The 24,296-nt window shown below is 40.9% G+C and overlaps 4 protein-coding genes across 4 annotated transcripts; 2 read left to right on the forward strand and 2 right to left on the reverse strand.

Annotated features, from left to right (window-relative positions):
• Positions 1 to 595: 595 nt before the first annotated feature.
• On the forward strand, positions 596 to 3,926 carry RIM13 (cysteine protease; the record flags this gene model as incomplete). The annotated part of the gene is made up of 5 exons (XM_058502133.1): positions 596 to 1,190; positions 1,246 to 1,606; positions 1,653 to 1,854; positions 1,906 to 2,219; positions 2,267 to 3,926. The coding sequence occupies exons 3-5, from the start codon at positions 1,747 to 1,749 to the stop codon at positions 3,924 to 3,926; spliced, it is 2,082 nt and encodes a 693-aa protein (XP_058349163.1). The 5' UTR covers positions 596 to 1,190; positions 1,246 to 1,606; positions 1,653 to 1,746.
• Positions 3,927 to 4,466: 540 nt separating this feature from the next.
• ONS95_008577 (uncharacterized protein) lies at positions 4,467 to 5,096 on the reverse strand (the record flags this gene model as incomplete). Its single annotated transcript, XM_058502134.1, has 1 exon — positions 4,467 to 5,096. The coding sequence occupies one exon, from the start codon at positions 5,094 to 5,096 to the stop codon at positions 4,467 to 4,469; it is 630 nt and encodes a 209-aa protein (XP_058349164.1).
• A 1,157-nt stretch (positions 5,097 to 6,253) lies between these two features.
• Positions 6,254 to 6,747, forward strand: ONS95_008578 (uncharacterized protein; the record flags this gene model as incomplete). The annotated part of the gene is made up of 2 exons (XM_058502135.1): positions 6,254 to 6,386; positions 6,440 to 6,747. The coding sequence occupies 2 exons, from the start codon at positions 6,254 to 6,256 to the stop codon at positions 6,745 to 6,747; spliced, it is 441 nt and encodes a 146-aa protein (XP_058349165.1).
• Positions 6,748 to 7,248: 501 nt separating this feature from the next.
• ONS95_008579 (uncharacterized protein) lies at positions 7,249 to 8,908 on the reverse strand (the record flags this gene model as incomplete). Its single annotated transcript, XM_058502136.1, has 5 exons — positions 7,249 to 7,821; positions 7,906 to 8,197; positions 8,275 to 8,584; positions 8,644 to 8,763; positions 8,818 to 8,908. 5 exons carry the CDS (start codon positions 8,906 to 8,908, stop codon positions 7,249 to 7,251), a joined length of 1,386 nt encoding a protein of 461 aa, XP_058349166.1.
• Positions 8,909 to 24,296: the final 15,388 nt, after the last annotated feature.

Genomic DNA, 24,296 nt, shown 5'->3' on the forward strand with positions numbered 1-24,296 from the left:
CTTCTATCTTATTTAGATTTAATATACTCTATATATTTAGTAAGCCCTTTTTCTTCTATTCTTATTTTATAATATCTACTAAAAGTTTAAGTAATAAGAGAGGATCGATCTTTCCGAGCTTTTTCTTAAGCTTAAAGTTTTCCTTAAAAGTTCCCGAAGGATATAATAAGTTATATTTTTCTATCGTATCGCGGCCGGTTAGCTTAAGGATTATATTTAAGCTACTAAGGTAGTTAGGAAGGAATTCCGTGATATCCTAGATATCGCTATAAAGACTCACTTAGTAGGATTCTAGGGCATTATACTTCGCGACTAGTAGGAAGGAGTTAGTAGAGATATATTAGGAAAATTCTGGAAATATACTTTTAGTAGCGTTAAATATCTTTACTATTCTGAATAACAATAGAACAGTTAAGAAGAATTGAAAAGAGAGTAAAATTAAAGGTATCGGCCTTAATTATACCTTACCGGAGAAGAGCTGGAGGTCATTGGGCGCAGGGGCAGGGGCGTCCAGCCCCACCGTTGGGGAAGCGGGTTTGTGGGTGAGTGCAACTGCCAACGAGCAGCTCGAATGTTAAAATCAACGGCTTGAATTGGCAATTTCCGGCTATTGAACAAGACGCTGACGCACGGCACGACCATCCGGCAAATGGCGGTGCAGCGCAAGCCGATGATGGCTTTTGAATAATAATGCCTCCGAACCTCGAGAAATTACTGCATTGGTATCATTCAGGGCTAGAGGCCGTCGCAAGGTAAGGTTAAGGGTCGGACAGCTGTGCGATAAAGTTACGTCTTCAAACCCCCTCCTCTACTGCGAAGCTGCTATTAATCTTAATTTTGAATATAGCAAAAAATCAGTTGCATTTTAGATAATATTTTCACTACTTAGAATTGTTATCACAAGACTTAGAGGTGGAGAAATAATTAGGTTAAAATACAGTATAGGACGTTCCGCACAAGTGATTCATTTGGCTTCCCGTAGGAGCGTCTAGCCGCTTCTGCCTAAGGCACCGTCACAGCAAGGCGTTGATGTTTCATCCTTAGAACTCACAGTCTTGCAGAAGATTGGACATTCTTAGCTTTCATGTGGTGATATGAGACTTGCTTCTTCTTTCTAGCGCCTGTATACCTCGACTTCATAGGGACAATAAAACCACATGAGGCCTTTAACAATGGAGGCTAAAGCTCAGGTACTCGCCTCTACACTTTACTATGATATATCAGGCACTTACCTATTACAGGCAGCTGAATCCAGCATAGATTCATCACTTACCAAAGATGATGCCTTGAAAGCCGCAATTACCGCTGCTGAGCTGTACATAAAAGCCACTGGTCTTGTCAGCAACGATCGAGCTAAGACGAGACTCCAGGGAAAGTGTAAGGAATTGCTTTCACGAGCCGAGCAGATCAAGAAAACTGAAGGATGGACTCCTGTCAAAAATGATACCTCTTTAACAGCTCCAGTGTCTCAGAGAGCTATCTCGAGACGCGAAGAACTCATCCTGCTCGAAGGCTCGAAGCTTCACGGCTTTATATTTCCGCCATGGTCAAATGATCCTGACGATTCGATTTTCGAAGAAGGCTTTAATGGCTCGCCATACTACACGTAGGTAATTACCCTCCCCTTAGTATCTCCTGCTTAACGAACTCAGTGAACCAGGGGATCTTAAGTTGTCCAAATGCCAGGTAGACAACTTTAGCGGGTGGAAACGACCAGAAGAAATTTTCCCCAAGAGTGATAAGTTGATGAGTTCAACCACCGAGATGGATCTCGTACAAGACATCACCACAGATTGTTCTGTGGTAGCCAGTCTGTGTGCAGGTACAGCACGAGCAGTTAAAGGACATGGAAAGGTAGCGTTCTCTCACTGTTAATGATATTTTCACCACTAAAGTCGATGAAAGCTGCTAGCCTCTATCATCTATCCACATGACAAACCTAGCATGACTCCTCGTATTTCCAAAAACGGAAAGTACATATTTCGACTTTTTTTCAATGGTTGTCATAGAAAGGTGGTCATCGATGACCGCTTGCCCGCTTCGAATACTGCAAGAAGTCTTCATGTGATCGACCGGAACAATCCCGAGCTACTATGGCCTGCTCTGATAGAAAAAGCTTATCTAAAAGTACGAGGAGGATATGATTTCCCAGGTTCTAATTCTGGAACAGATCTCTGGGTTTTAACGGGGTGGATACCGGAACAAGTCTTTCTCCAGAGGTTAGTGCTTGACCACTTCTTCTCAGGCATTTATTCACTCCTTATAGTGATGATCTCCAACCCGAGCAGCTTTGGGGACGAATACATAAATCCTTTAACTACGGAGATATCCTGATTACTCTCGGGACTGGCAAGCTGTCTCGTAAAGAAGAGAAGGCTCTTGGTCTAGCCGGTGAACACGATTATGCAATTCTCGATTTGAAGGAAGTTGGCTCTCAACGCTTGATGCTCGTCAAGAATCCCTGGTGTGATGGGATGGTCTGGAAAGGTTCTCATTTCAACCCAACTGATACTTCCAACCAAGCCTGGACGTCGGATTTGAAGGAAGCTCTCCTATCTGAGGAATCTCCTTTATCTCCCGGTACATTCTGGATGTCATTCGATGATGTGTCCCAGCACTTCGAATCATTGTACCTTAACTGGAATCCAGGACTTTTCAAACATCGTCAAGACCATCACTTTACATGGACTGTTCCCACCATCCAGAGCCCGGGAAGTTTTATTCACAATCCACAATACGCCGTAAGTGCTAGCAGCTCAACAGCTGTCTGGATCCTCCTCTCTCGTCATTTTGCTACCGGAGAAGAGAACATAGCTCGTAATAATAGCCATTCATCTCACACCCTCTCGTCCCCTTCTGGCTCTTCAGCCCTCGGCTTTATTAGTCTCTACATTTTTTCAGCCTCTGGTCAGCGAGTCTACCTCAGCGACGACGCTCTCTACCGCGGTGCTTTTGTCGACTCTCCCCAAACTCTTGCAACACTTGACGTTTTGCCTTCGACACCATACACGGTCGTCGTCGCTCAACATGGCCTCCCCCTTCCCAAGTACTCTTTCACACTCTCCTTCTTCTCGCGCTCACCACTCACAATTGCTACGGCGCCTGATTCCCTCCCGTACTATACGACAAACACTGGATCCTGGACATCCCGCACTGCAGGCGGCAACGCCTCCGCATCAACGTACCCTCTGAACCCACAATTTAGCATCCTCCTCCCCTCGACCTCACCAGTCACTCTCATCCTTGAAACAGACCAGGAAGAGCTCGCTGTACACGTCAAGCTCGTCTGGGCAAACGGCAATCGCGTCACAGCTGTAACAAGCAAGGACATAGTGGGCGGATCAGGAGACTACCGTCGCGGCTGTGCCTTAGCATCTCTCCCCTCTGTTGCAGCGGGGAAGTATACTATCGTCTGCTCGACTTTTGAAGCTGGTCAAACCGGCAATTTCACATTACGAGTTGGCACACAAGTCCCATGTACTGTTCTTCCTGTTGCGGCGGAAACTGCTGGACGACTTTCACTTCGACTTCCTGCTCTGATTTTTCAGGATGGGGTGGATAGGATGCTTGCTCCTATTATGCCCTCTCGTCTTACGAGGCTGAGGATAATAGCACGTGGCCCTACTACGACGACGAGTTCACGGTTTTCTCCGTCGCGGTCTCGTCCGCTTATTAAGATCTCTATCGAGCTCGGGCAAGGGCCAAATAAGCGCATCATTGACGTGAGTAACAATAGAGAGTTCAGTGATAGTCCGATGGGAATCCGTACTGCGGATCTAGATTTAAGTCCCGGCATGGAGAGGCAGGGTGGACTGTGGGTCGTTGTTGAGAGGCTTGGCGGGAGGGGTGGAGTGGATGAGGTAGAAGTTGAGGTTTTGAGTGACAGCAGCGTGAGTGTTGGGTTGTGGGGGACAGGCGATGGTTGATGATAGGAGATTCGGTAGATGAGCGATTCGTTAAGACTGAGTTGAGTAGCTTAAGTACCTCGTAACACAGGCTTCGCATAAATAGTCTGGAGGATTCTTCTCTAGGCTGATACCGTATAGAGAATAGGGAGCCGTTTGATGTTCTGCTGTCTAAGGTGACCTATTCCGTTGTGCCAGGCCACTAAATTAAAGTCAGGATTGTAGTCTGAACTGATATCTCCATATAGTAGGACAAGAGGGGCACAGGGAGCTGGAGACAAAAGCAGGAGACAAACCGAGCAGAGAACCTAGGACGATAATCTCAAGGGAGATATAGCTATACGTTTCTTTCGACGCTTCAAAATACAATATAGTATCCACGAATGTGGTTGATATGAATCAATTCATTTCTGGAATCGCTATATCATGTAGCTCAATGGCATAACGATAAGATATACAATTTTATTCCCCTAAAAGCATACCCAGGAAATCACTATGTTAAAATGCCCCAATCCACCAAACACCAATCAACACAAAGCAATACAATACAGTGCAATCCATCTAGATCAGATACAACGCCGCTCCAATAGCAGCCCCCCAAATAGGAGCAGCAGTCATCACCGCCGCACCCGCGGTCGACGAGCTGGTTGGGCTTCCATTTCCATTACCCGTTGCAGCAGCCAGATCACTCGATACCCTCGCACCGACCGAACTGGCCCTCGACGCGGCAGCAGCACTGATACTGCTCGCCTCACTCGCTAAGCTGCTCTTCACAGCGCCCGTAGCTGTCGATGCCACACTCTCAATACTCGACACCCGCGCCGACGCCTCAGACGCAATAGCGCTCAGTTCTGACTGCAGCGCGCTGGTGGCAGTTGACAGGGCTCCTCCCACAGCACTTGTAGCGGTCGAGAATGCTCCCCCGGCGAGACTTGTACCGCTAGAGAATGCACCACCTGCGAGGCTGGTTCCTGAGGAGAATGCGCCGCCTGCGAGACTTGTTCCTGTGGAGAGGGCGCCGCCGAGGACGCTGGTTGCGGTGGAAAGGGCTCCGCCTGCGAGGCTGGTAGCAGTGTCGATTGCGCCGCCGACTTCAGAGGTGAGGCTGTTAAGGGTATCGCCGAGGTTTTGGCCTTGTGTTTGGGAGGAGAGAGCCAGGATAGCGAGGACGGAAGTGGATGCAAAACGCATTTTGGTGGGATTTGTTGTCTAACCTATCTGTCAGGGTTTGTTTGTAATTTTCGAGGATGAGGCAGAGGAAACTGGTGTAGAGAGAGGCAGAACTAGAATTAATGATAAAGACAGTAGGTTGGGATAAAAAGAGAGAGAAAGGGAGAGGTGGATATGCTGTTGTTTATGTACTTTTAAGATTGTCCAAGCCGGAGTTGTCCCAGTCAGCTCATGCTCATGGGCTTTACCGAGATGCGCAACACTAGACAAGCCCCCAGAACTGCGCCCTGGACTGCGCCTCAGAGCCGGTGGATCGAAGGCCGCTAGCACACAGTAAACACGGAGAGCTATACTCCAGGAATTGATTAGAGGAGTCGTGGGTTTTCGAGGAAAGGTGTGCATGTCACAGTTCTACGGAAATCCTCCCCTTGGAGAGCGCAGTTGCTGAATATAAGGACCAGCTGGTTGAGGTTTTTGTCGTTTCTCCTCAGTCGTGGAGTATAAACCATAGGTATTTGTACCTGTCGGAAGGTGCACCTGAATAGGGGCTGATCTGGTCATTATATAAGGAAGGCACGTTATCAAAAGGGAGAGAGTTCTTATGTGAGCACTGTAAAGTCGAGCTTGAATTACTGTAGGAACGGAATGTCTTACATAGCAGCAATAGCTAAAAAGGACAATAAACTGGATTCAAAAAAAAAAAAGTATCCGTGATGGGGCTGCTTTCCTCTACTTTGATCCTGCATCAACTCGAGTTGACGCACAATCTGATGTCTTTATTTCTCTATCCTTCATTCATTCTACTGAGTTCTGTATTATATCTGTAGTGTAACCCCAAGACACATGAAGCAGGAGCAAACGAACAGTGTTTGTAAACTGCATTCATTATGTTGTCTGGAGTTCTAGACAGCAACTATAAACGGTATAAGACTGATACATCCATATTCATCAAGTGGCTTTTGGACAATAGAACAAAATGCGGGCACAAAGTCGCAAAGCATAAGCATCTCGTTCAGTGGCTATTTGAGCATAGGGTAGACTAACTCCGTTCCAGGCTGACGGCCCCGACCAATGAAGCATACGTAGAACAACCCAAAGTACCTCGATTGAAGGGGAAGGCTCGGGAAGAGGCCAAGAAGGGCACAGCTAATCCCTCAGCTGCGGTCAGCTCGTCCAAGATGCTAACCCGAATGAGTTCCTCGTCAACAGTAGCGAGCTGCTTCCCTCTTGCATATGCTATTGTTTCCTGCCAGAAGCCCATCGAAGTCCCTGCAGATATCATCCGAGCTGGTCTCCGTGCGATCTCTGCACGTAAGCGAAGTGCCGAGTTCTTTTGGAAAGTAACAGACGATGAGGACGAACAGACGAGTGCGGCCAATCGCGGCTATTCATATTTCATCTCCTTGATGGAAGAGGTCTCTCCGCTCTTCAGCCTTGTTTTGCGGTCTTCGCCAGGACCGAATCTACCAAAGCAACCTCTTCGGGGAACATCTTGAAGACACTGGAAAATCGGTTCGCCTTGCTAGAGGTGGAAGAGCCCGTGGAGCCCAAGACAGGCCCGGCACCGAAGGTTGGGCCACGCGTGTATGAGCTACGAGCGCCAGCGGAGGATAACAAGGGACTACCACTCGAAGCGGCATGGACCGTTGGATGGAGTACTAAATCTTTGTAGACTCACACGACGCTCTTCGCACTTACTACTACTCTTCCTATCAATATTAACTTGTTCTCCTGTCATCAGAACCGATAGTGAGTAAACTTGAAAAGAGCATTTCCTAAAAGAAAGCGCATCTCGAATCGTAATCGCACTAAACTGAAGTTGATCAGAAGTGACAATCGTATGACAGGTTTTACTATTGCATTGTATTGAACATAATTAAACAAAACGCCGTACCTTACAGACAGGTTAACACGGTACTTTATCCAGTCCAACCCAGACCGACTTACCCAGCCCAGCCGAGCACCAAACGCCATGTCCCACTCCAAACCCCCTCCAGATCTTTGTTGGATAGAAGAAATTGAGAAACTCCCAGAGCAAGAACAAAGCTTTCCTTGCAATCAACTCACGCTTTTGAAAAGCAAGCACTATTAAGGCCCCTCACAAAGGCAGACCCTATTCCTACACCTGTCATCTTCTGTCTTCTCCTCTCAAGTTATCCACAAAAGGTTTTATTCAATCTCCAATACTCATCCACCCGAACATAGCCGTAGCACCAACCAATACTAACGTCGTCACAATACCCGCACCGGCCTTATCCCCCCCAGTAGCAGGCTTCAACGCCTCGGGGTTAACCACACTATGACTCCCAGCATCCGGGTTCCCCTCGCTCGTCCCACCCGTCGCGTTCGTCAACGGCGGCGCAATCGTCTCCAACGGAAGCAAATTAACAAACAGCGCTGACATCGCCGCCATCTGTTGTCCCACGCCCTGGGTGCCGTCCCAGGCTTCGCCTTTACTCCAGCTGAGACCGCACATACGGCCATTGTCGCCGCCGGAGCATTGCTTTGCAGCTGCGACGGCGGAGGTTTTCAGTTTAGGGAGGATACGGTCGCGTGTAAAGGGGGCTATAAGGGAGGTGGCCGCAAGCCAGCGGGTGACGTAGGCTTTGAAGGAGTACATATCCGTGGTGCAGGTTAGTTTTGGCTCGCAGGCTACTTCGTAGGCGATGTCGTTGGGGAAGAAGGTGTTGAAGGTAGAGTTGAGGAGGAGGTTGACTCGTTCTTCCCAGATGGCGCTGCCGTTGGTCTAGAGATGTTAGCTTTGGGACAAACAGAACAAGTGGAGGGAAATGGAAAGTAAGTCTAGACGTCTATAGGAGGTAGGACTCACGTAGTTGTACATATTCGCAGCCCCAAGCAACCAAACCGCAACATTGTACGAGAATTGCACCTTATTGATATCCGTGCAATTATGCTGAATATGCCCGCCATCATAAACATTATAATTCTTATCCATGTACCCCACACTCTTGATCCAATCCCAGGTCGTCTCAGCATGTTCGTAGTAAGTGTTATTGTTCGTGTACCGAGCAAGTCTGGAAGCGATGTTGAAGAAGCAGCCGTTTGCAATCGAGTTCTTGTAATCATACCCAGTGAGATATGGGTAAACCTGCCACCTCAACCTAGTCTTATTAGCCCAGCTCACATTCTCTTGCCCTTCCGTTTCGTCCTTCAAATGCTACGGGAAAGCATAACTTACCCTCCACCACAAAGATTATCCGGCCTCCTAGCCTGCGTGTTAAAAACCGCCTGCGCCAGAGCCAACCAACCTGGCGACCCCGCAGGAGGATTCTGGAAATTCGTCTCCGCAGCACTCATAGCTGTCATTCCCCAAAAACCCTGATCGTCATTCCCCATACTCTGCGACCAATTCCGCGGCATCATATCAAGGTCTTCGCCCACCTGCGCCTGGATACCCTTTGCAGTTACATCATTGTATGAGGAATCGCCTGTGTAGTGCCAGTAATCGATCAGAGTCCCCCACATAGCTCCTGATTCCCACCAGTAGTCTGTTTATTTTGTTGTTAGTTTTAGTACAAGACAGGGAGGGAGAGGCTGAGAGACGTACAGCCGTTTGGAGGGTTTGGAGGAGGGCCTGGGAGAACGCCGATTATTCCACCGCTTTGGTTTCCCTTATAGAATGTCATCATGTCGTAGGCTATCGTTGCAGCAGTGTCTTTGATAGATGCTAGAACTGTCAGAGTTGTTTTGAGCGGTCTGTCCGGAGTCTTAAGGTACGTACAGGCAGATGTGATATCAACCGTTAAAGCATTTACGGCTGCACTCCCAAGGACAAGCGCTGTCGCAGCACGAGAAACGAGAGTAGATAACATAGTGAAAGTGTTTGTACAGCCCGAGGTGGAATGATGCGACTGTATTCGTGGAATTCGAGTCCCCAGATTAAAAACGAACGGCGTGAACTACTTCAATCGAGAGTCGCACATCGAGGGAGAAGAAGTGGTCGTTGTATGCTGTGTGTTATAAAGACAGGAAGCCTAGTGGCGAGCGTGAGGAATTGGTAGCTAGATCGGTCGAGGAGAGGAGAGGGTAGTGATGAGCAGTGCAGATGCGTGCAGGTTGTCAGGTTCAGGTTCAGGATTCCAGCGCGATGATAATCTTAGCGGCTAGCTCAATTTAGGTGGGAAGCCCCCTTGATTGGGGCGAGCGAAAGGGGGGCGGTGTTTACAGTAGAGATGTCAGGTGCGCGGACAGTCCGGACCTTCCTGAATTTAAACTTCTGCTAGACACCAGTTCATCCATACAAACAATCTTGCAATCTCTCCTTTCTCTCTCGATCACATTATTCCCCCTCTATCGCATCTCTAAGCCTTACAATCGAAAAAAGCATTCAGGGTCTCCGTTGAAGCATTTTAGCAGCCTGGGCGCGGGGCCGCGGTGTGATTTTCAGTGGTTTGCCCAGCAGGCCATGGGGTACCAAGAGCTGGGCTTATGCTTAGTATGTCCAGCAATTCAGGGGTACAAGGGACTACCACTCGAAGCGGTATTCACCGTTGAATGGAGTATTGAACGCTAGTTCTTACTGTTGGTATCGTGCCGGTAAACAAATAACAAGTGTATCTCGATATACGTTAAAATCAAAGGTTTAGTTTAAAGGTGTTTAAAATTATATATTATAAAGAGTATCTAAGGGTCAGAATATATACTACCTCCCGAATAACCCCCGGTTTATATCCGAAAGGGGTCCACCCCTTAACTAGGATTACCTGTACCCCCTGATTACCTTATATATTTCTATAGTATAGGTGTCGTGCACCTGGCGTACCTGAGGCACTCTCTAAGGCGCTCTAGCTAACCAGAGGATGCTTATGTAACTAGAACTCCTGGAGCTTCCCCTTATAGGGGAGCTCTAAAATACCTTAATAAATCAAGACTTTTATATTATATAAAGCTCCTCCCTATAGTACACGATAGTTAAGAGCTATATTCGCTTGTTTAAGCTACTATACGAGTATACTATATAGTATAGGTAGAGTTGCAGGTAGTGTTAAGAGATACTTATACTACTACTTGAAGAACTCCTTTAAATACTTCCCTGAACTTCCTGAAATACTCTTAACGCTATTAGTTCTATAGAAAGCCTCTTAGATATATTAACGTACCTTTAAGATAAGTTAATTAAATATAAGGGCGATACTCTCGATTAGAGAAAGTAGCAGCTTTAGTAGTAGATGACTTTCCGGTACTATACTAAACTTAAAGGAATCTGGAGATTTATTAACCTTAACACTAATAACGTTAGAAATATCGTTAAGTAATAACTGAATCTCCTAAGTATTAATGATTTTATATAAGAGGAGACGAATAGTCGCTTTAGTAAGTAGATAGCGTCGTTAATATAAGCTGACCTAGATTTACTAGCGAAATAGAACGTTATTATTACTAAGGAAAGAGAGAGTATAATAGAACTGCCGGTATCTATAAGTAAGCCCTTAGAAGCTAAGTTTAAAGATATTAAAGTACTCTGGGAAGCTTGAATAAGAGAGTACTTGAATAAGCTAGCTGAATAAATAGCGCTTAATAACTATATTTAGAACTTCTTTAACTAGGTAAATAGTACTATTAGCTAGTCTATTCTAACTGATGTAATTAATAATAATACTACTAAGGGCGCCGTAGGACTATAAGCGCTAGTCAGGTCTATTAAGTGTGATATAGTACCTTTAGACGCGGCGGTACTAACTTTTGTTATTTCAGACTATACTAATATACTTAGCTTACTAACACGTTAAGATAAGAAGTCATGAATTAAACCTTGTACGTAGTATAAGCTATAGTAAAAGAACTTCTGTCTTATGAGAACGTATAATATTCCTAATATATAAGGAGTACGTAGTATACGAGCTTTCCTAAACGTAGTGTTAGTTTAGTTAGAGACTTAAGCTACTTAAGTACTCGCTAATATTATAAGAGACGATACTCTAGGATATTAGTATAGTATAACACTAGAGGAGTATAGTCTAGCGTTTACAGTAAATATAGAGGAGTACTACTAGAACAGAGGCAAGGGAGCTAATAGTTTCTACGCCACGCTAATACTAAGTAGTTATTCTAATTTAGGAGGCTCATAAGACTATTCCAGAAGCTCTCGGAATCGCTCCTATTTAAATTAAAGAGATAGGAAGACTGATTACCCCTACGGAATTAGATACCGGTATCCTCCGATTAAGTGCTAGAAGCTCTATTTCGCCTATAACAGCTTTTAAGCTAATAGTATAAGATTCCGTCTAAATAACGAATAAATTAAGAGGATTCGTAAGGCGGCCTAGACGCCTAAGTATATAGAACTACGCTAAGAGATCTCGAAGGAAGGTTAGGCTACTATCTTAGTTATATAGATCACTAGAAAGAAGTCTAGTAAAGACTAAGACTTATTATCTTAGTATACTAAAGGGAAGTACTCCGGAAACATTAATATAGCTACTATTAATTTAAAGCTCTTAGACCTTAAAGAGACACTCGGAATCTACGCCGCGGACTTTATTAATATCCCTTACGTACTATCAGAGAGTACCTTAGTAAATAACTGTAGCGCTTAGTACCTAGTAAACTATAAGAGTAAACTAGTTCTAGGCTCCTTTAAGCGATCTACTAATAACAATTATATAGAAGCTGGCATATAACGAATTCCAGTTGTTAGTAGGGGAAAGCGAGTGTAACGGTCCGGTATTTACTCGCTATAAATACAGAAGGCTATAGTTAATCTCTGATAATTAAGAGGTAGGTATATCATATAGATAGAAGATAGTTACTAAGTATTAGAATACTATTTAAAGTTAAGCACAAAGCTCCTATTTAATAGTAGATATACTAATCTTATATAGAACCTTTATTTACTTTAGATCCCTTAGGATACTAGATCCTTAGATCCTTAGATCCGTTTTCCTATAAGAGGATCTAAGGATCTAGGGATCTATTATATAACCTATTATCTACTATAATCTAAGTAACTATTACTACTAAAGCGTGAGTATATAGTAGTACTACTCGCTTATCTTATATTATTCCTTAGCTAGTACTACCCTATCGATAGTACTACTCCCTTATTAGTACTAATACTCTTATAGTACTACTAATAGTTTTATTATTATATAGGTGCTAACTGAACTATAGCGCTAAGGGGTTTATAATACTATCTCTCTCTTAGCTTAGCGTAGTCCTCACGCTTAAGTATAACCTTAAGAAACGTCGATAGTTACTAATAACTATCTTCCTTATCTATTATATCTAGTATTATAAAGAAATCGAGTATCGCTTAGATAAAGAAAAAACAGAGTATCTAGCTCGCGCTTTATATCAAGTGTACTATATAACTCGTAAAATCTTATTCCTTCTATTATAGCTTTTCCTATACTTACTTCTTAGATTTATCTATTTCGAAATAATACTTTAAGTGTATTTACTTAAAGTATTACGATTATAATACCTCGGGGTATATTAAGAGGTTTACTTCTAAATAACCTATATATCAGTTTAAGATAGGAAAAACTATAACCTCTACTCGCCTTCTAACGCCTCCTTATAAGCTTATTAAGGATAATTTTACTTCTTAGTTCCTTACTTTCGAACTTAATACCTACTTAGCGTCCTTCTTTAAGGGCCCGGCTCCTAACTTTAAGTCCCTTTCTTTCTAAGTAAACCTGGATTTCTTTAATAGAATCTCTATAGAAGCTTAAAGTAGCGGAGGTTAGATTTAGGTTTCTAAGTGTTTTCTGATTATAAGTACCCTTTCTATTTAATCAGATATTTTAGTTTACTATAGAAATACTAATAGTTAAGAATAGCTTTTACCTTATATTTAGCGTTCGGATTAATTAGTTATATTTCAGTAATAGGAGCCGGTAGTGCTCCTAGTAGTGCTAGTTCGAGGAGAGATATATAAAATACTAAGTAGATATTTATTATCTTTAGTAGAGCTAGTTAATAATTAACTAGTCCCTTGACTTTAGTAATCTTAAATAGTCCTAGCTTCTTATAATCTAATTTATAACTTAGTCACTTAATTATAATATTTCTTCTAAGTAAGTAGACTTTATCCCCCTCTTTAAGCGTTAGTCCTATACTACACTTTCTATTATAGTAGATCGTAGATCTTTATATAATAAAGAGAATATCAGCTAATAATTCTTTATAAAGCTACTTAAGCCTATCTGCCTATAGTATAGCCTCCTACGTAGTTCCTTAACCGGTTATTAGTGAATTATATACCGTAGGATTATACCTATAATTCACGTAAAATAGTGATACTCTAATAGTCTCTTAATCCGCGCTATTATATATAAACTAGGTAAGTAGGAGCAGTTGCACCTAGTTATCCTACTTATAGTTTATATAACACCGAAGATAAGTCTCTATTATTTAGTTAATTCGTTCTATCTATATATTAGTCTAAGGATAAAATATAGTTAATATTTTCTATTTTATTCCTAAGAGCGTAATAAGAGTTTTCTAGAACTTTAAAGTAAAGAGCTTATCTCTATCTAAGATAATCTTATCTAGTATTCCGTAGCTTATAAAGATTATTCTAAGGAATACCTGCGTTATTATAAGCGCGTCTTATATCCTAAGTACTAGTACTATATACACGTACTTCATAAACTTATCTATTATTATATAAATTAAGTCATATATAATTCCTATAATTAGGTCTTTTAAGAGTAGTAACTTAACTACGAAATCTAAAGCGATTAATTTCTATAGGCGAGGTAGTATTATTAGTGACTTCATGAGTCTATACGGAGTATAGTATATAGCCTTATTCCGGATATATATATCACATGATATTACCACGTCTTTAACTACCTTCCTTATACTTAGGAAGTAATATTCCCTAGATAGCTTAAATAGTATCTTAGCTACCCCCTAGTATCTATAAGCGGGTAGCCTATACTAGTACGTAATAAATTTCATCCTATCCCTAGTAAGTATATAGATTCGTCCTTAGAATAAGAGAGTTCCTTCTAGGGAAAAAGAGAACCCTTCGCCTAGTTAGTGTTATTATTCAGCTACAACCGGGTTATTAGCGTAACCTTTCTAGATTTTCTCTATAACTAGCTATCTTATCGTAGCTAGCTATCGGCTATTAATAACTAATAAATCGCTATCCTTCCGTAATACAGTATAAGATTTATAAGTTTTATTTATAAGGTACTCTAGTTTCCGGCTTAGAGCGTCAGCTTAAGTATTTTCCGTTCCCTTAATATAAGAAATTCGAAGCTTAATAATAGAGAGTGTTTTATACTAATAAACCTACTATTAGTTCAGTTCCTTAGTAGTCGTAAAGTAAATAAGATTCTTGTAGTCTATTAGGATCTATATCTCGTAAGCAGCGCCCTCAAGGTAAACCTTCTATTCGCGTACTATATCTATAATTACTAGTAACTCCTTGTCATATATATTATAGTTAAATTCTACTAGTAATAGTTTCCGCGAATAGTAAGTAATTAGTTACTATCTTCCGTCCTCGCTTAGCTAGCTAAGTATAGCTCTAATAGCGTAATCCGAAGAGTTTATCTCTATATATATTTCTTTATTAGGGGTAAAGGAAGTAAGTACTAGTTCCGTGATAAAAGCTACTTTAAGTGCCTTAAACGCTTTTTATACGCTATCGGATTAGTGGAATTCCTTATTCTTATAAGTTAACTCCGTAAGTAGCCCGGCGATTTTCAAGTAGTCTTTAATAAATCGCTTATAGAAGTTAGTAAACCTAAGGAATAATTCTACTTCTTTAATATTTATAGGCCCTATCTACTTAATAATTGCTTTAATCTTTTTAGAATCTATAGCTAATCCTGTAGTAATAACTATATAGCTTAGAAAGATAACCTCGTTTATATGGAAGTTACACTTCTCTAGTTTAAGTAATAGGTAGGCGTCCTTTAGCCTCTAGAGAATAGTTATAACATCCTTTATATATTACTCCTCTGATTTAGAGTAGACTAGTATATTATCTAAATAGTATATATATATATTATATCTAAGTAAGGCTATAAAATATTATTAATTAGACACTGAAATATAGCTGGTACGTTAGTTAAGCTAAAGGGTATAACTATATACTTATAGTAACTGAAATAGGTGCGGAATACTATTTTTTCTTCTTCTCCCTTAGTTATCCTAACGAGGTTATACGCTCCTCGTAAGTTAAGCTAAGTGAAAATCTTAGCTCTAACGAGTCTGTCCCGTAGCTCCTTAGCTAATAGTAGTATATAACGATCCTTCTTTATAGTATCGTTTAATCGATAGTAGTTAATATATATTTATCGCCTCTTATCTTTCTTCTCTACGAATAAGATATTACTCCCTTATAGAGATTTAGACTCTCGGATAAATCCCTTTATTAGGTTTTTATTAATATATTACTTGATTATTATTAAGTTTATCACGGAATATTCCCTAAGTAGTTAGAATATTAGTTTAGTACTTAGTTCTAACTCGATCCGATAATTATAGTCCTAGTGCTTTAGTAAGGCCTCGATATCTTATTCTTCTTTGAATAGTACTATAAACTTCTTATATACTAATAGTATATCCTTTATTAGTAGACCTTTATCTTAGTGTCTAAGCTCTTCCTTAGAGGTAGCGCTAACCTCTTAAATACTTACTACTTCTGTTCCCGGTAGATAATAGTAGTCTTAGTAATAACTAAACTTAAGCTTTCCTATTTACTAATTAATAATAGGGTTATGCTTTTCTATCTATAGTAATCTTAGGATAATATCGTGCCTTCTAATCCTAATAATATAGAATTGAATTATTTTGAAGTATCCGGCGATACTTATATAGACTAGAGCGGTCTAGACCTTAATTAGTCTATTAGAGGCGACCTTGCTATCCGCTAGTACCAGATAGTATCTCTTATCCTTTACTTTAGTTAATAGGTAGTGCTTAAGTATAATAGTAGGAGATATAAAGTTCCCTTATGCCTTAGAGTCTATTATTACTTAAAGCTTAACTCCCTTGATCTTAACTTCTAATATAAGATATTTATCTCTAATAGTAGTAAGTTACTATATATAGAAGTACTCCTAGTGTACACTATAGTCGAGGACACTCTCCTATATCCTTCGATTGCTATAGCTTAGGCTGACTTTATATATAAGCCCTATCCCGAGTTCGGTATATATTACTAAGTTATATATCTCGTAATAGTATTAACTGTTATTATTAATATAGACCTATGTCCTATTATATCAGTTTTCTATTATAATTTCCTATTCTTTGCTTACCTCTAGTAGCGCATTAGTATTAAGAATAGTAGTATTCTGGAGTAGTAAGTGCTATATAAAGGTTGTTAGTCCTTCCTAGCTGCTAGCTATCCTCTATCTGATACGCTTATAGTCCTAGTAGATTACTTCGTACTTTACTCCCTACGGTAGACCCCCTAAGCTGATAAGGCCCGGTTCCTAATAAGTAACCTTAGTAGCTATATTAGTCTAGTAGCGAGTATTATAGCTGACTTGATATAAGCTCTCTTCCCTTTAAGTAACTTCCTAAATTTCACTTACTTTTAGTCCTAAGAGTTTAGGTTAAGGTAGCCCTAGTTCCGGAGTCTACTCTAGCTCCTAGGCTTCTTCCTCACTATTACTCAGTATTAGCTCTATATTATCATCCGGCTTAGAGCTATTATTATCTTAATATATATAGTCCTTAGGAGGCGTACTAACGATATCCTCCTTAAGCGGACCCCTAATACTCGCGGAATCCCGCTTACTATCGCCGGAGTTACTTAACTAGGTATAGATATGATTTTCCTTAAGCTTATCTATAGTTATATATTAATATATCACGGCAAGTTATCAGGTTAGTTTGTTATAAGAGCTACATCCTATTACGTTAATATATTTCTTATCTATTCACGACTTCTTTTATTAATAAGAGCTAGCTATATAACTAGGAAAGCTACACTCGAAGTATAGCTTCTTCTCTCGTCGCTCGCTTATAACTTTCTTAGATAACCCGCTACTACGTAGCTTCCCTTAATAACCTGGTTTCCGGAATATTATATTAAGTTCTATTTTCTAAAGGTAGAACAGTTTCTTATTATTACTTCCTTTTCCTTAGTATATATATATTCTAGAGTAGTATTAGCCTTTCTTTTTAAGTACTCTTTCGTAATTTCAGTTATTAATCTTAATAGCTATCTCGATAAGTTCTTATAAGTTAGTAAGCGCGTCTGATCTTGCTATCTTATCTTTCACTTCGTCTTTTAACCTTTTATAGTATTATATTTAAAGGGTGTTATTATTCCAGCTAGTTTAATTCGCGAATTACTAGAAGGCGGTAGTATATATAGTCGCTGACCTAACCTGCTTTAGGTTCTGGATATTCTGTAATAGCACGGTTTAGCGTTAGCTAGCACGTGAGCGAAATAACCACGGATCAGGTGATAACCTCTCTATTAGCGCGAATATCAAGCTGAGGAGCCCTTGATTCCGTGGAGGGCGCTCGAGCCTATATAGACAAATTCCCCGGGCTATTCCCGATTAGGCCTAATTACACTTGACGTAAAACTTGACGTAAACTCCCATAGTAGCGTAGAGCTATTTCCCTTTGCGTATAACTAAGTGGGTAACTGTCGGTAAACCCCTTCAGAGTTAACCGAGCTCTACCGAGTCTTACCGAGCTTTGCCGAGCTCTAGACTCTTCCTAATCGGGTATAGTAAAGAAGTAGTTACCACTACCTTTACATCACCCCCCCCTTTGAAAAAATCGAGTTATAAGCCTAAAAGCGTAATAAAACGATTAAAAAAACAAAGTAGAAGTGATTATTACACATTAGAGATTAAAAGCAAGTAAAAAGAGGTATAAAACCAAACTAATAAGCAGATAAAACAAAGCACTTTTTTGACGCTAGCAGTGTTATAACTACAAATAGTACATATTCACCAGATATTCCTGGACCGCTTATTCCTCATTAGGGTTAGCCTTTCGCCAAGCCTTTTCTATTCGTATTATAATACGGGCGATTTCGACGAGTTTTCGGTTCCAGGCTCGTACATAGGTTATAATACGCTCTCTATCAGGTTTTAAGCCTTGTAGCTTACAATTCGACTTATAAGCGTCTAGCGTTAAGAGCTTTTCGTCAAATACCTGATAAAAGGGGTTTACTACGCCGTCTGGTTTAGCGAAGAATCGAGCCATAGGCTTAGCAAGGTGAAGCAAATACGCCGGTAATAAGGAAGCTAATTCGCTAGCTTCTAAAGCTTGTTACGGCGTAAGCTGTAGAGCAGGGAATCTAGGCTCTAGTTCATCGATATTAGTTGAATCGTCAACTGGGGTTGTAGCTGTAATAGGCTGTTCTAGCCAATCTTTAGCCTCTGATTCGCTCATAAGATTATTACTTGTAAAAGTAAAATCGTCGTTTTATAATAGAGCGCCAAAGGCGAGCTTTGATTGGCTAAGAGGTCTTCCGCCGTTGATTTTATGATAGTCGTATATAGCTTTAGCTGAATTACCGAAGCCGTTTGCGTCGTACCACGTGTTATCAGGGGGGTAGTCTCTCCACTCCACTTGATATTGTATCGTATCGTTGTAATAACAATAAGCTAGTATACGAACTAGCTCGTATTCGTCTTCGTCGTATTCTACGTCGTCCATAGCGTCAGTAATATTTGATTCGTTATCAGCTCGCTTATACGCTTTCCGTAATCGAGAGGAGTTAATAATAGGGTGGATTTTCATCGAAGGAGGTAATTCCAACTCGTAGGCGTAGCCTACTTATCATATAACCTTATAAGGACCTCGCTTAACAAAGTCTAGCTTTTTTAAGGGCCGTATCGACTTAAGGTTTTCCGTATATAACCACACGTGATCTCCTACAGTAAAATCGACGTCTCGTCTCGAACGATTCGCATACTCTCTTTAAGAGGCCTGCGCTTTGCCTATATACACCTTCGCACGCTCTATTACGTCACACATACGCCGTAAGGTGTTTATTACGTCACTCCTTTAAGTACGTTCGTATTACGTAACTATATTATTATCTCTAGTACGCTGCGTATTAGCGTCGAACGGTGGTAGAGCTAAGCGAGGTTCATCGTTAGATCCGGGTCCTAGAATTGACGCGGGAATTACCGTGTTTTAGTGTGGAATTAACGCCTGTGTGGAATCCGGTAACCTAATATCGCTCCCGTCGTATAGTGTAGAGCTATTTCCCCCCACACTTTGGTTACCCTTTTGCACGGTAGAGCTACCCTTTAGCTCCCGCACCGGCGTATAACTAGTACCACTTAGCGTAGGATCTGGTCTGGATATTTGTTTGCCTTGATATTCCTCGCTTAAGTGTCGAGTAGTCGACCTCAACACTTGACGATTATTCGAGCTAGCGTTATTACTAGCGCCTGAATTTAAGGACTCTAATAGAGTTTTAGATCTAGTTATAGCGGCTATATCGTTTTTTCCGATATTATTAGCGGCTTCGCTAGATAATTGCTCCCAATCAAAGGACGTCTTAGGCTTATAGCCGTTAAGTACTTCATAAGGACTTAGCCACCCTAAGCTAGCGTGCGGTAATATTAACTGCGCGTAGTCTAATAAGGGTAGTATTTCAGACCAGTTATCTTGATAGTGATTTAAGAACGCTCGTAGTCGCTGTTTTAAGTAGCGATTATAGTTCTCTGTTTAACCGTCGGTTTGCGGGTGATACGCCGTAGAAAGCTTTAATTTAGTTCCTAATAAGCGACATAGCTCTTACCAATATTTAGAAACGAATTAAGAGCCTCTATCGCTTATAATCGTATCCGGGGCGCCGTAGTATCGATAGACGTATTTTATAAATAACGCAGCCATTTGCTTAGCGTTTATTCGTCTATTACAAGCAATAGAAATCGATTGCTTTGTAAAAAGGTCTATAACTACCATTACGTAATCGTAGCCGTGTCGATCCTTTGGTAGCTCCGTAAAATCCATACTAATATCGCGCCAAGGCTTCTTAGGAATCGGTAAAGGTTGTAATAACCCCGGCGTTTTATCCGTCGATTTTTTAGTCCTTTAACAATCGTAGCACCTATTAACGTAGTTGGCGATATCAACTAGCATATTAGACCAATAATATCGAGCCTTTATAAGCTGATAGGTCTTATCTCTACCGGGGTGAGCTATAGAGATCTGATTATGAGCCTCCTTAATCAGCTGATATCGTAAATCAGTGACATCAGGGACTAATAGTCTTCCTTTATATAATAACAGCTCGTTTTTAAGCGAGAAGTTACTATTAGGCTTTTCTTTTGCTTCTATCCTTAGAGGCTCGTAGGACTTTTCTTGTCTATTAGCTCTTAAAAGCCTATCGACGAAGTAGGAGTCGTCTATAATAGTGCTTATAGAAGCTAGCTGTAAATCCTCTTTTATAGCCTCTTCCACTTGATCGGGTTATAATAACGATTTCAGACGATACTTTGCTTTTATAGCGTCTTGATTTTTAGTATCGCTTTCGTCCCTTATAAGAATATCAGCTTTAGCGTTTTCGGAACCTCTACAATAGCTAATAATAAAGTAATAATCAGCTAGCGCTTCGGCCCAACACGCTTATCTACCAGTTAGAGCTTTAGTTATTATAAAATACTCTAGCGCCTTATAATCAGTATAGATCTTTATACGCTAGTGAGTACGCTCTAGGTCAGATCTCCAGTTTTTAAGCGATTTTACAATCGCTAATAACTCTTTGTCATGTATCTCATAATTACACTCAGCGGGGGCCATAGTCTTAGAGTAGAACACTACAGGGTAAAATTCGCCGTCTAGGTGTTTTTAAGATAATATCCCTGCTATTACGCCGTCGCTAGCGTCGGTTTCGATCATAGTCTCTAATTCCGGGTCGTAGTGACGTAGTATAAGTACTGTAATTAAGCTCTTTTTAAGCTTTTCGAACGCATCTTTACAGCTATTATCGAACTTAAACTATACTTCCTTTTTTATAAGATTAATAAGCAGCTTAGCGATTTTACCATAGTCCGCTATAAATCGTCGATAGAAGTTACAGAAGCCTAAAAAGCTTTATATTCCGCGTACCAAGCTAGGGTCTTTCCAATCTCTTATTACAGAGATTTTATCTTAATCGACTTCTATTCCTTCAGTTGTAATTATAAAGCCTAAGTATTTAGTTCGTGTAACTAAAAACTCGCTCTTTTTAACGTCGATTTATAAGCCGGCGTCTCTTAGCCTTTTAACAACCTTTCGCACGTGATCTTCGTGCTCATTAATATCTTCAGAATATATAAGAATATCATCAAGGTAGGCAGTACAAAAATCGTCTAAATAGTCTAATAAGACGTTATTTATATGCCTTTGAAAAGTAGCGGGTCCGTTTGTAAGACCAAAAGGTAGCACTTTACACTTATACGCTCCGTAACGCGTTCTAAATATAGTTAGCTCCTCGCTATCAGGGTCCATTCTAATTCAATAGAAAGCTTATCGAATATCTAGCTTCGTAAATATCTTAGCTTTACTAATACAAGCTAGCGTCTCGTCGATTAAAGGAATCGGGTAGCGATCTTTTCACGTAATCTCGTTTAGCTTCCTAAAATCGATACAAAAGCGTAGGCCACCCCCTGGTTTTTTAACGAATAAGACCGGCGAAGCGAAGGGAGCGTTCGAAGGCTCTATAAAGCCTTTATGTAAATTATCCTCTAAGTACTCCTTAGTTAGGACTAGCTCCTCCCGTGACATATTATACAAAGGACTGTATTTTAAGTCATGAGGTTTATCGAGAACTATCTTATAATCGTAGTCTCTATGCGGAGGTAGCTTATTAGACTCTTGTTTACTAAAAGTGTCGTATAAGTCCTTTAAAAACTCAGGTACTTTCGCTGTTATTTCGCTTCGATCCTCAGGGGAAAGCTCGGCTATTAGCCGATCGATTTCGTATAAGCTAGTCGTAAATAGCTCAGTTCCCTGCCCTTTATCTCTATTTATTATTCGACTAAAAGCAGTAGCGCTAATAGCAAAAATATCTAGAGAAGAGCTAGTAGGATTTCTCGATTTTAGCAGGGTAGGTGGATTGTGACGTAGGGTAACTGGTTTGTGACGTAGAGTAACTGGTTTGTGAGAGCTAGAACTAGAAAATCCTAATAACTCTCTTTCCATAGTTTTAAGCTGTTCGCGTAGCTCGCTTTTAAACGAATTTTTAGCCACTAATTTAGGGCGATTCGCTTTGCGCTTCCTTTTCTCGCTTATAGCGATAGGTGCTAGCTTAAGCTCTTTGGCCTCTTAAGCCTCTAGACGTCGATTGACGTCATCTTGATGATTTTTATCAATTAGCTTCTTTTTAAGTTACTCTCATCCAATCGATATTTCCTTATGAAAAGGTCTAACGCTCTTAGGAAGCTCGCTAGGCCAAATCAAGGCTTTTCCCGCTACATCTGGTAATACTTTAAAGTACTCTAGCCAAATGCGGCCTAGAATAAGGTTATGATTACCTAATTCTAGTAAAAAGAAAGGCATATTAACCATTCTACGCTTATCAATCGTAAAAGAGAGAGAGAGATAAGACGTAATCTGATTATTAGCGATTCCGTCGTAGCCTTTTATCGTAATAGGCTGTAATAACCGTTGAGGTGTAAGGCCAAAGAGATATTATAATTTCCTAGCAAAAGGCTTATTTAGGAAGGCGAAGCCATTAGCGCCTGTGTCGATTAAAGAGCGTAATTGGATAGAATATCCGTTTTTACTAAGGCGACAAGGGTAGGTAAAGTGTGGACCGCCCATTAACGTCGATAGGTCTAAGTTAGTTAAATCTATTACGTCGCTATATTCGCCTAAAAGAGGGTCTTATTTTAGGCCTCTTCTTTTAAATCAGCTTCGCTCTCTGATTGGCTGATTTCGTCGATTTCCTCTTGATCTAGCTCTTTAAGATCACCTGATTTAGGCTCAGGGCATTGAGGTGATAAATGCCCTACCTTATTACGCCTATAACAGCGTACTTCCTGATTAGGCTTTGTAGCTGTAATAGCTGTAGTTTTTTCGGTAGTCTTTTTTACGTAATCGTTATTATAACGATTTTGCGTCCTTTGCTCTCTACGAGCTGATCCAGAGGTTTTAGAGCCGCTAGTTATAATAACAGACTCTTTTCTTCTTTAATAGGCTATTAGCCTCTCTTATTCGTGCGATTTTAGCGCAGCTTGGCAAAACTCGTCGAATCCGTCGATAAAGTTTACTACAGGTTTCATAGTAGCTCTAAGATCAGGATATAACTTCATATAGAAGTAGTCTTTTAAGCGATCCCTAAGCTTTCTAGCCTTATTAGCAAGGCGTAGGAATTTAGCTTTGAAATCACTAAAATCGTCGGTAGACGACATACGTAAGCTGTCGTATTCGGCTTCGTACATCGATATTTGCTTTGTAACAAAGATCTTACGCAAATCAGCTATTAGCTCCGTATGATGCGTATAAGGATCCCCGCTATGCGTATCGTGCCTTATAAATAAGGCTTCTTGTGCTTTACCCTCCGTCATATTATATACGTAGGTTATACGAGCAAACTCGTCGTCGAAGTAGTCCCAATTTACTTTTAGCTTGGAAATAATCGATAATTCCTATCGCTCGAACGTAGGGTCTACGCCGTCTATAAGCGGCTTCGGATCACGTATTTTTCCGGTTTTACGCCGCTCGTCGTTATATCTAGGAAACCTATCAGGGGCCCCTACGACAGTAGCTCCAATTGTATCTCTAATAAAAGAGGAATTTACAGGGGAAATTAGAGGTAGAGACGCTCTAGGAAGCTCTCTTTGAATTTGAGTTATAAAGCGAGTCGTAGCGTTCGCTTCTCTGATTAGTCGATTAGGCGACAGAGTTGTAATACGCGTTATAGGCGTTTTTTCCTTATCTCTTTACCTACCCCTGGTACGTTCTATAATATTCGTTCCAAGCGTATTTTCACGAACATACCTTAAGGGGCTTTCGTCTCTTACCCGATTAGAGTTAGAGTTAGAGCTTTTTAGCTCTTATAGTTCTCGCTATAATAAGCGATTCTCTTCAACTTACTCTCGCATCATACTACATAGTTCGGCGATTTAGTCTACCAGACTCTCATTGGCTGAATCTCTTTATTATAAGCGAGACCTAGGTCTAGCTGTAGAAGCTTCTTCTACCTCTGATTAGTCTACATTACTAGCGCTAGGTATTTACACTCTAGCAGGGGTACCTTGAACCGAGGAGAATAACTCAGCTTCGTCGTCGACTCTTAATTAGTTCGATTCGTCTTGATTT

This window comes from Cadophora gregata (genome assembly GCF_030347475.1).
Source record: "Cadophora gregata isolate MNR1 chromosome Unknown scaffold_21, whole genome shotgun sequence".
NCBI lineage: Eukaryota > Fungi > Ascomycota > Leotiomycetes > Helotiales > Ploettnerulaceae > Cadophora > Cadophora gregata.